General features: G+C 45.4%; 1 protein-coding gene across 2 annotated transcripts in view; it reads right to left on the bottom strand.

Moving 5' to 3' along the window:
* The window catches only part of LOC126203819 (sodium-coupled monocarboxylate transporter 1-like), a 472,971-nt gene that overhangs the window by 359,080 nt on the left and 101,350 nt on the right, over window positions 1-12,541 (bottom strand). For both annotated transcript variants that reach the window (XM_049938186.1, XM_049938187.1), the window contains exon 8: window positions 8,054-8,191. In XM_049938186.1, coding sequence (XP_049794143.1) covers window positions 8,054-8,191 — 138 coding nt within the window. The remainder of the gene's footprint in view (window positions 1-8,053; window positions 8,192-12,541) is intronic.

Here is a 12,541-nt window from a genome sequence, read left to right as displayed (position 1 = left end):
CAGTCTTCATGATTACAGCTGATAAGACAACTCACGAAGCTTGTAAAATATTATAAAAGCCTCAGACCTCTCAGTATTTACGAAATACCATACGAGTGCGGACATCGTAACGTCGCGCAGACTTTATGCGCGGCAACAGAACACCATATTGAATAGGAGAGTTGTCTGTGACTACGCTATCCAGAGAATAGTGTTGCAGCTAAAAATGAATTGGAAAACAGACATACCATCGCATTAAACGGCACCTTTATCGTAAGGAATGCTTCCGGTTTCAGTGCTAACGTAATTAAAGGATATGTCTATAAGGTACATTACATAGGTAGAATTGTGGACAGTTGGGAATGTGAGTCTCACGGGAAGCGTACAAGGGATAAGTCCCTGCAGTCGCGCTATGCATCTGTGTCCTCGGTGGCTCAGATGGATAGAGCGTCTGCCATGTCAGCAGGAGATCCCGGGTTCGAGTCCCGGTCGGCGCGCACATTTTCAGCTGTCCACATCGAGGTGTATCAACAACACCTGTCGGCAGCTGTGGGTTTCAGTTATTAATCATTTACAATTAAAGGACGTATATCGATAAAAATATCGCTTAACATCTTCAAGAAAGATAGTGCTTTACAGTTGAGCACGGCGTGTGACCGGAGCATCGCAAAGTTAAATAGGGACGCAGCAGACTGTGAACAGAAACGTTGCCTCATATGGCGATGGACCAAGAATCAGTGACACCACATCCAGAGCTACGGCTCTTTAACGAAGATTGGGAGTTTACAGGCGCCAATTCTTTGCCACTTAACAATGGCCAAAGAGTACCGGTGGATTTGTGACTACTGTCCTGACTGGAATCCCAAGAAAATTTTATTCATTCTGTAAAAAGTTTACTAGTTTCGTTTTCCTGCTGTTTAAATCAATTATATTTTGTCATCGCCATATTTCGACATCATCCCCTTCTTCATATCTAGAATAACGTTACATACGTTACCTGCCATTACTTCCAGAATTACATTACTTGTTGTTAACAGTTCTGTTTCATGTTTTGAACCATCCAGATGGTTCAGTTAATTCTGAAATAGTACAAATTTTCTCTCTGTCGGTAGTTTTACATCTTTAGTGACGAAATACGACATACCTTCCACATTATTTTCTATCTTATTCTTGTCCTTTTTCTTCCGACGAGAGATGAGGCATACCGTTGTAAACATGGGATTTCCATTTAGGAAGATGGAGGTTCAAATTCCCGGACAGCCGCAGTATCCAACACATTCAAATGCAAACACGTTGGATACGATGAGTTCATGTTCCGTCCATAGTTTATAACATTTTAAGTGGAATTAATGAGCGAATATGGAAATGAATGTAGAATATAGAACTGTGGTGTTACACTTCAATTGCCCACCACTTCTTCTAACAAATCGAACACAATGAAGTTGGTACCGTATTTGAAGGTGATGCAATGGAGTCTGGTCTCGGAGACATTTGTTTAGAACCTACCTACAGATGTAAATCAAGAAGTCACTCTGAACACTGATAAATCGAAGCTAATCGTGGGGATGTAAGTGAACAGGGAGGGCAGTACCATATCATTATAACTGGAAGACCCTACATTCGACTCCTTAATTGCTATTTATTCTGCATTCTACGTTTACAGAACATCAGGAAAAGACTATTAAGCACTGAAATTGCGAGAAAAGAATGCACTAGTGTTCAATATCAAGTTCACATGTTATAAACATCAATTAAAATAAAAGTTACACAAATGAAATCTGTGATGGGCCTATAAGTTTGAGATGAAAGAGTGAGAGACGCTAGCAATGAAAAGCAACAGTTCAACATGCTGGGAGAGTTACCTATCGTGTAGGTCGTAGGATTTGGCCGTGTTGTAACGATGGCAAGTTGTCTGAAACGTCCTCTGTGACGGACAGGAATGCAAAGTGTTCACTGCCCAGGACATCGAGAATGGTGAGGATGTACACGATATGCAATGTCTGTCTTGTTCAGAAGTACTACGCAAAGTTCCGTCGGACATATATCCATGCCCGGAGAAACAGAAAATGCGGCACTTACAGCCGTTATGAAACACATGAAATGTGTTCCCCGTTGGGAATATGGACAACCATCAGCTACATAATGGAAAGACGATAATGAAAATACGTGCCGGACCGGAACTCGAACGTGAATTTTCCGGGTATCGTAAACGGCCGCCTTACCTTTTTTTTATCTTTTTTTTGCCGTTGTATTTCAGTTTGGATTCCGTAGAAATGTTGGAACACGTGAGGCAATACTAACCTTACGACTTACCTTAGAAGAAAGATTAAGAAAAGGCAAACCTACGTTTCTAGCATTTGTAGACTTAGAGAAAGCTTTTGACAACGTTAACTGGAATACTCTCTTTCAAATTCTGAAGGTGGCAGGGGTAAAATACAGGGAGCGAAAGACTATTTACAATTTGTACAGAAACCAGATGGCAGTTATAAGAGTCGAGGGGCATGAAAGGGAAGCAGTGGTTGGGAAAGGAGTGAGACAGGGTTGTAGCCTCTCCCCGATGTTATTCAATCTGTATATTGAGCAAGCAGTAAAGAAAAATTCGGAGTAGGTATTAAAATTCTTGGAGAAGAAGTAAAAACTTTAAGGTTCGCCGATGACATTGTAATTCTGTCAGAGACAGCAAAGGACTTGGAAGAGCAGTTGAACGGAATGGACAGTGTCTTGAAAGGAGGATATAGGATGAACATCAACAAAAGCAAAACGAGGATAATGGAATGTAGTCAAATTACATCGGGTGATGCTGAGGGGATTAGATTAGGAAATGAGACACTTAAAGTAGTAAAGGAGTTTTGCTATTTAGGGAGTAAAATAACTGATGATGGTCGAAGTAGAGAGGATATAAAATGTAGACTGGCAATGGCAAGGAAATCGTTTCTGAAGAAGAGAAATTTGTTAACATCGAGTATAGATGTAAGAGTCAGGAAGTCGTTTCTGAAAGTATTTGTATGGAGTGTAGCCATGTATGGAAGTGAAACATGGACGATAACTAGTTTGGACAAGAAGAGAACAGAAGCTTTCGAAATGTGGTGCTACAGAAGAATGCTGAAGATAAGATGGGTAGATCACGTAACTAATGAGGAGGTATTGAATACGATTGGGGAGAAAAGAAGTTTGTGGCACAACTAGACTAGAAGAAGGGATCGGTTGGTAGGACATGTTTTGAGGCATCAAGAGATCACAAATTTAGCATTGGAGGGCAGCGTGGAGGGTAAAAATCGTAGAGGGAGACCAAGAGATCAATAGACTAAGCAGATTTAGAAGGATGTAGGTTGCAGTAGGTACTGGGAGATGAAGAAGCTTGCACAGGATAGAGTAGCATGGAGAGCTGCATCAAACCAGTCTCAGGGCTGAAGACCACAACAACAACAACATTTGTTCGTAGCGGATGTCACATGGCATCCGTTGAAATTCGCTGTTGACCCATTCACTCAGTTTTCTTATTACAAAGGCCAGCCGGCTCTCTGACCGAAAAAGCTGGGCTACCGTCCGGATACCATTTGGTTATTCGAGCTCGACTGACGGTCACACGGAAGATTCCATATATTGTCAATCACGTGTGGACTACCTGCTGTCGTAAATCGATTATGTACACTACTGGACATTAAAATTGCTACACCGCGGAGATGACGTGCTAAAGACGCGAAATTTAACCGACAGAGAGAAGATGCTACGATATGCTAATGATTAGCTTTTCAGAGCATTCACAGAAGGTTGGCGCCGGTGGCGACACCTACAACGTGCTGTCATGAGGAAATTTTACAATCGATTTCTCATACACAAAAAGTAGTTGACCGGCGTTGCCTGCTGAAACATTGTTGTGATGCCTCGTGTAAGGAGAACAAATGCATACCATCACGTATCCGACTTTGATAAAGGTCGGATTGTAGCCTGTCGCGATTACATTGTTTCGTATCGCGACAATGCTGCTCGCATTGGTCGGTTAGCATAACATTGAATCGGTGGGTTCAGGAGGGTAACACGGAACGCCGTGCCGGATCCCAACGGCCTCGTATCACTAGCAGTCGCGATGTCAGGCATCTTATCCGCATGGCTGTAACGGATCGTGCACACACGTCTCGATTCCTGAGTCAACAGATGGGGACGTTTGCAATACAACAACCAACTGCGGAACAGTTCGACGACGTTTGCAGCAGCATGGACTATCAGCTCGGAGACCATGGCTGCGGTTACCATTGACGCTGCATCAAAGAAAGGAGCGCCTGCGATGGTGTACTCAACGACGAACCTGGGTGCACGAATGGCAAAACGACATTTTTTCGGATGAATCCAGGTTCTGTTTACAGCATCATGATGGTCGCTTCAGAGTTTGGCGACATCGCGGTGCACGCACATTGGAAGTGTGTATTCGTCATCGCCATACTGGCGTATCACCCGGCGTGATGGTATGGGGTGCCAATGGTTACACGTCTCGGTCACCTCTTGTTCGCATTGACGGCACTTTGAACAGTGGACGTTACATTTCAGATGTGTTACGACCCGTGGCTCTACCCTTCATTCGATCCCTGCGAAACCCTAGATTTACAGGATAATGCACGACTGCATGTTCCAGGTCCCGTACGGGCCTTTCTGGATACAGAAAATGTTCGACTGCTGCCCTGGCCAGCACATTCTCCAGATATCTCACCAGTTGTAAACGTCTGGTCAATGGTAGCCGAGCAACTGGTTCGTCAGAAAGAATACGCTAGTCACTACTCTTGATGAACTGTGGTACCGTGTTGAAGCTCCATGGGCAGCTGCACCTGTACACGCCAACCAAGCTCTGTTTGACTGAATGCCCAGGCGCATCAAGGCCGTTATTACGGCCAGGTTCAAATGGCTCTGAGCACTATGTGACTCAACTGCTGAGGTCATTATTCCCCTAGAACGTAGAACTAGTTAAACCTAACTAACCTAAGGACATCACAAACATCCATGCCCGAGGCAGGATTCGAACCTGCGACCGTAGCGGTATCGCGGTTCCAGACTGCAGCGCCTGTAACCGCACGGCCACTTCGGCCGGCTTATTACGGCCAGGGGTGGTAGTTCTGGGTACTGATTTCTCAGGATCTATGCACCCAAACTGCGTGAAAATGTAATCACATGTCAGTTCTACTATAATATATTTGTCCAATGAATACCAGTTTATCATCTGCATTTCTTGTTGGTGTAGCAATTTTAATGGCCAGTAGTGTATAATCCCGTTAAGGGGATACATTTTAATTGAAAGTCGCTTGCCTTGTTTCAGCGTATAAATGCGATATTCCTGTGTCTATGTTATTAAGTTCAATGCAGAGTTTCTTCAGATATGCATGCATGTGGAGGAACAGACACTGCAGCAGCGACTACAGCCGTTATGAAACACATGAAATGTATTCGCAGTTGCGAATACGGACAACCATTAGCTGTATAATGAAAAGGTAACAATGAAGATATGTACCAGACCAGGAATCGAACGCAGATTTCCCACTTATCGCGGACTGTCGCCTCACCAATGGACTATCTGAGCCCGACTCACGAACACATCCAAACTCCCACATCTCGTCAACCATGTTTCTACAATTTGGGTGGGCGCCTTACCGTTAGGCTATCCAATCATGACTCACAGTCAGATCCAAACTTTCATATGCCGTCAGCCTATGTCTGCAATCTGCACTCGTATATGCTGATTTTGGAAGATAAATACAATTCTGTAGTGCCTGCATTGTTCAGAAGGACAATGAAATTTCCTTCGGTCACACATGCATAGGAATGTCCGTTAGTCGTTCTCGGATAGTGTAATGGTAACGCTATCGCTCGTGATAAGCGGGAAATCCGAGTTCGATTCCCGGTCTGGCACAAATTTTCGTTCGTTTTCCTTTATACAGCTGATGGTTGTCCATATTCGCAAATTCTAATACGTTTCACGTATAGTGAATGTGACTGAGCCTGCTGCGACCCATTTAAAAATTCAGTCCCAGCAAGAAAACGCCAAACAGTCGGGTTAGGCAATGCTGTCGTAAACCGCTATGTCCATCTAACCAGCGAGTTCGAAGGAAACTCTTTAGACCCTAGGTTGCCATTACGTGGCCCACCTTGCTGACCACCGTTACAACTTCAAAGGTGTTGGCTTAAAATAAACCAGGCTCAACAATCAAGAATAGAGAAAATAATGTTAAGGAATCACTCTCATCTCGAGGACACACAAAAGATCTGAAGGTAGAGCTTTCTCACTTGCAGATTAACTGTCTAAGAAAATAAATCCAGTATCGCATAATGACTGCTTTGGGTTAAAATACGCAACTACAACCTGGAAACGCGATACATACTGAACCCCAGCATCGAATGTGTGAAGCTGAAGCTGTACTTAATCGACTGACGATCGGAATAGTACTGAAACCGCCTTCAAAGGTGAATGGTAGCCGATGTCCTGCAACGTTCCTATGGAAACAACAATCCAGGAGCATCTATTCACATAAATAAAAATGTAAATTTTCGTTTGTTCAGAATCGTGTGTCTGCTGTTACTTTAAGATATGAGTTTTTTTGACAGCGTTACCCTATTATTATTTTTTTTTAAATATATATATATATTACATGTATTTAAAAAGTAGGTATATAAAAAAACACACGCTAATCCCAAAGCAACGTTCTGTCAAAATGTCAAAGAATTCGGAAAAAAATTTCGGAGAGCTGAGATTAGGAACATTTACTCTTTCCATATAAGTGCAAGCTTAGAGGTTCGTTCCTTCAAAATATCATAGCTGCGGAAATTCTTGACGGATTTCTTTGAAATTTTGACAAACGTTGTATTCAAATACTCATGTGTTTTTATATAACTACTGGAGCGATGTGCGTGATACGTATGTTACAGAGGGTGAAACGTTATAAAATGTAAATTTTGGTTTGTTCAAAATCGTTAATCTTCGAAAGTTCTTGGCCGTTAATTTACAGTAGTGAAACGCTGTTAGCAAACAGGGAAGCTGTATTTATGGGTTACTGTTTTATATATAGAATACTACTACGGAATCTGAATTTGCAGTGACAATAAACAAGGCTCATGGTCACAGACGGTGGGGCGGGTGGGTGAGAGAAGGCGTGGGAGGAAATGGACATAGAAAATGGGAAATAGGAGATGAATAGAGGGACGGGGGTTTGTAGGAGAAAGTAGAGAGGATGGAGGAGGTGACGGAATGATAAAAGGGGAGAGGGAGGTGCCGGAGATGAGAGATAGACAGAGAGAGAGAGAGAGAGAGAGAGAGAGAGAGAGAGGGAGATGGTGGTGTGGGGGATAAAGAAAGGAATAGGGAATGGTGGGGAGAGAGAGGAAGAAGGAGGAGTAAATGGACAGTAAAAGGGGGTGACAGGAAAAAAATGCCTCTAAGCACTATGGGACTTAATATCTGAGGTCATCAGTCCCCTAGACTTAGAATTACTGAAACCTAACTAACCTAAGGAAATCACACACATCCATGCCCGAGGCAGGATTCGAACCTGCGACCGTAGCAGCAGCGCGGTTCCGGACTGAAGCGCCTAGAACCACTCGGTCACAAAGGCCGACGGGAGAGAGAGAGAGAGAGAAGATCAAATGGTTCAAATGGCTCTGAGCACTATGGGACTCAACATCTGAGGTCATTAGTCCCCTAGAACTTAGAACTACTTAAACCTAACTAACCTAAGGACATCACACACGTCCATGCCCGAGGCAGGATTCGAACCTGCGAACGTAGCAGTGGCGCGGTTCCGTACTGAAGCGCCTAGAACCGCTCGGCCACCACGGCCGGCAGAGAGAGAAGAGCTAAATAGGTATATCCAAGTCTCATACATATTAGCAACGTGTACTTTCTGTTCTATTCCTTTTCCATTTAAGCAGGCCAATTAACAGCAACGCTTGGCCGAGTACAGCTAGTTAAGAATAAAATTAATCTACAGAATTCCGCTGCCAGTCTGTCAGAACACAAACGCTCTAAGTGTTGCAAACCGTCTGTAGTATTTCAGTTTGACATCCTGAGGTTGGTGTGCCTGGAGCATGTACTCACAGGCGCGCCTTGGGCAGGCTCTCGATGGAGGCGAACCTCTGCAGCGCCATCTGGGAGACGCCGAGCGGCAACCAGCCGAAGAAGCCGCCCACGAGGAAGCCGAACCAGCTGTGGCGGGCCGTCAGGTCGAAACCGAGGCTGCAACACACGGCAGGAACCACATTTTTACACGTCCAGGCAGTCACATTAGTAATACACTTTTGACCTGTGAAGTTCTGTTGGCTGTGTGATCAGATCATACTAAATAAAATAACAGGGAAAGCTTTGATTACTGTTCGAGGCAGCATATACCTATGTATCCAACATCATAAAGACTGTTATGTCATCATGATACTTCATCTCCTTTCCCAAGGTGGCTTCTATCAACTCCCCCTTCCGGATGATGCCCTCTCTCCCTCCATTGATCCCTCCTATCAACTATGATCCTCAACCCCCCTCCTTTCCTCCGTCCTTTTCCTGGGCTCCCTCTCACAACCCTCTCTCTGGCCCCCTTCTCTCCCCCGAGTCCATTTGCATTTCCCTCTTCTGCCTTTTCCCATTCCCTCTCGCATCTGCCCTGCCCCTCCCCCCCCTTATGAGTCCTCTCCCTCCTTTGGTTCCCCCCTTTCGTTTTTCCTCTCCTTCCTCCTTGTTCCTCCCCCCCCCCCCCGATCTGTCCAAGCGACCCCCCCCCCATCTGCCCTTGGCTATGGTGTGTCATCTTTGTGCCGACATTTTATTGCAGTGTTTACAGTGAGTGTTCAGTGTTGTGTGTCTTTTCCGAAGTGTTGCAAACGGACATCACACTGTCGCTGGGTGTGATTTTTATATCTCTTGCGAACAGAAACCAGACTGTCGCCATGTTTATTAATTGTCTGTCTACTATGTTACCAGTCTGCTTCCTGTGTATTTTATTAGCTTTGCCAACCCTTTGCTTTATGTTTAAGCTTTCCACAATTTTCCGCCGTTTTACAATTTAAGTCATCGTTTTATCGCCTGCTTTTATTGCTTCTTATATTCTGCTGCCAGCCCACCCCCTTCGGGGTGAATCGAAATTCAATAAAGGAAAAAAAAACATGATACTGTTATATACTATTGACAGTCACGCACGTACACCATCGCCGGTTTAAAGTTGCGTGGGGACCATAGCATCAATGAATGAGGTCCCCTTTCATTTTAGTTTTAGAATTTTACGTTTGTTTTTACGGTTCCGTACTTTAATCGCTGAAAATGCTACGCTGATAAAATCACTTTGTCGTCCGTCTGTTTGTGTGTCTGTGTATCTGCCTGACTGTTGAAAACCATTTTTCTCAGCAGCGTGTAAACGTATCAAGTTGAAACTTAGTAACAAAGTCACATCCACAGGCCGATGGAGGTGTAAGGAAATTCAGCTTCTAAATCAATGCAGTTTGAACAGACGGCCATTTATGTCGCACATTTTGATACTCGCAAACTCACTTATTGAAATCTGAAGGGTTGTTCCGGTTCTCCTGGAATCTTGAAATTTACCAAGTTTCACAGAGCATGTCAAGGAAAAAAATTGAAGATAAATTTATTTGTAAGTATATCATACAAGAAAGTATTTCATTTGTCATTTGTTATCCGCGTCCAAACTTACATCAAAAAGTTCTCAAAAGGCTTGGAATTCGATTAACTGATATCTTGCCAGTATCAGTGTCGATAACAAGCAAAATTCGTCGAGATTCTTGAATCCGGGGCTGGATGAACTGTCTGTATACATAAATAAGTTCCTACAGAACCTTCAGAGAGCGAGAGCTACTAGCAACAGGCCATTTTTTTATTTTTTATTTTATTTTATTTTGTGTTATTCGTGGACGATTGGATGAAGACCGCCACGAATTCCTTTCCTCTACCTACATGTTCATCTGAATAGCACTTGTACGCAACGTACGCCACAATTATTTGTTGGCTGTATTACTCTCCCCTAATTTTTCTACCCACTGCAGCTCCCTCTTGTGCCACGGCAGTTATTCACGGATGCCTTAACATATGTCCTCTCATCCTGCTTCTTCTTCCTCTCATAGTTCACCAAATCATTCTTTCTTCACCGAGTGTGCGAGAGAAGCTTCCCATTCGTTATCTTACTAGTCGTCCTAAGTTTCATCACTCTTCTGCAGCACCATATCTCAAACAGTTGGTTCTCTTCCTACATCTTCTGCTTGCGACATTGGCACGTAATCCTGAACCACTGATGTTGACACTGGTTTGATGTCGAATCTTTTGAGCCCCCCTCCCCCCTCCTGCAACACCTGTAACGTACCCATCCTACCAACTCCTCGAATTGAGCTCCAAAAATCCACCCCTTCCAGCACTACCATACCCTTTCCCAAATGGCCCTCACTGCCCATTCCATCTTCCATCTTACCACCTATGCCACCTACTCTCGCAACCAGACCCACTTCACCTTCACCCCCCTCACCACCCTCGTCTAACTCTCCCCTCCCATGTACTACAATGTTCGCTCCCTGCCAACCGACAAACTCCTCTTCCTCCACACTCTGCATCAGCACTGCGTGGATGCCTTCATCCTACATGAAACCTTCCTTGTATCTCCATCCCCACAGCTCCTTACACCCTTCACCGCACCGATAACCCGTACCCTCTGGTGTGTGGCAGAGTTGCTATAAGCCATCTCAAGCACCTCCCTGTTCGGCCCCAACCTCTCCCTAACAATCCTGCCAAGCATCTCACCCTCAGCCTCTTCTTCCCCACCCTTACATTCACCTGTGCCACCATTTATGTCCGCCCTTGCAGCCCCACCCCATACGATTTCCAGGCCCACATTGACCGCACCTTCACCACCTACATGATTGCCACCAACCTTAATACCCACAGCCATGCTCCTGCCAATCTCCAGCGGTGGCATCAGTTTATCACCACTCTTCAGGGAGACCTAGCTCCCCTCCCCCAACACATCCGACCCATATTCAACACCAAACCCGATGTGATTCTTGCCTCTTCCAACCTACTTGGGCGCATCACCGCAGATGTCGTTGAACTCATTGGCAGTGACTATGCTCCTATTCTCCTCCATATCTCTAATGGTCGCCATCCCCACCCCACTCCTCGTCCTGACATCCCTCCTAAACTTGTCTATGTTTACTCCTGTGCCAGCTGGGATGCCTACTGTGACTCCATTCACTCCCAGGTTGAAGGCCACGATCTTACCCTCCAACCTCCTGATGACATCTCCAACACTGCTGACTTCCTGCACCAGAACTTGTCTGACGCCGTCGCCGTCGCCAGCCATATCTCCACCAAAGCCACCCACCCTCACCATCCATCCCTGACTCCACAAGCCGTTCTTCTCCTTCAAGAATCATGCAGCCTCTACCGCACTTTTCTCCGCACTCATGACTTGGACACACTTACCCGCCACTGGCAATTACAGTGACACATCAGGAACCTGCTTACTGTGAAGAAACGCCGCGCATGGCGCCAGACATGTGTACAACTCAACACGACGCTCCCAATAAACTCTTCCAATTATTGGTCACCTTTCAATCGCCTTACTGGGAACCGCCCCACGCCCCAGTACCCTCTCCTCCTTGATGACCATCCATTTCCTGACTACCTCAGTAAGGCCAACCACTTTGACTCCCGCCTATCCAATGTTTTTTCCATCCCAGATGATCCCCAATTTGATTATTCCCTCTTCCTTGACATCATTGACCATACGAATACCTCTGTCCCTCCCCTTGCTCCTAGCTTCCAGTACTTGGGCCACACACCAGCATCTGAACTTAACACTCCCATCACTACACAGGACATCAGCCTCACAGTTCGCACTAAACGCAACACTGCTTCTGGCCACGGGCATGATACATACCACCACCTCAAACACTGTCCACCCTCCTTGCTTGAAGTCCTTGCCACCCTCTACAACGTCATCCTTGCCATCAGTTTGTACCCTGACCTGTGGAAAACCTCCCATATTCTGATGTTCTCCAAAACCAACAAGCATCCATCTGATGCCTCTTCCTATCATCCTATATGTCTCACCTCAGTGTTCAGCAAGCTCTTGGTCTCCATCATTACCCAGCGCAACTATCACCACCTCCACCGAAACCACCTCCTCCCCAATGCCTTCCTTCTCTGCTGTTGACCAACTGCTATGCCTCACTCATCTCCTCCAGCTTACCTCCTGTTGCTCCACCATTTTTGTCTCCCTCGTCCTCGAAAAGTCCTACAACTGTGTCTGGCATCAGGGACTCCTATTTAAACTACAAAACTACACCCTTCCTGTCAACTACATCCATCTTATGGCCTCCTTCCTCTCCCGCCAACCCTCCTACATTACCATCCGTAATGCCGATTCCTACACCTTCTACCACTTTGCAGGTGTGCCCCAGGTCTCTGTCCTCTCCCCTCTCCTCTACCTCCGGCACATGGCAGATATGACCCAATGCCCCCTCCGGTACACCTCCTGCAGAACACTGATAACACCGCATTCCTTACCCTTGCTCCTACCCTCCAACAGTCCCAACG

The sequence above is a fragment of the Schistocerca nitens genome, chromosome 9, assembly GCF_023898315.1.
Source record: "Schistocerca nitens isolate TAMUIC-IGC-003100 chromosome 9, iqSchNite1.1, whole genome shotgun sequence".
NCBI classification, from domain to species: domain Eukaryota; kingdom Metazoa; phylum Arthropoda; class Insecta; order Orthoptera; family Acrididae; genus Schistocerca; species Schistocerca nitens.
The sequence above is the reverse complement of the archived record's forward strand: the minus strand, read 5'-3'. Positions and strand labels throughout refer to the sequence as shown.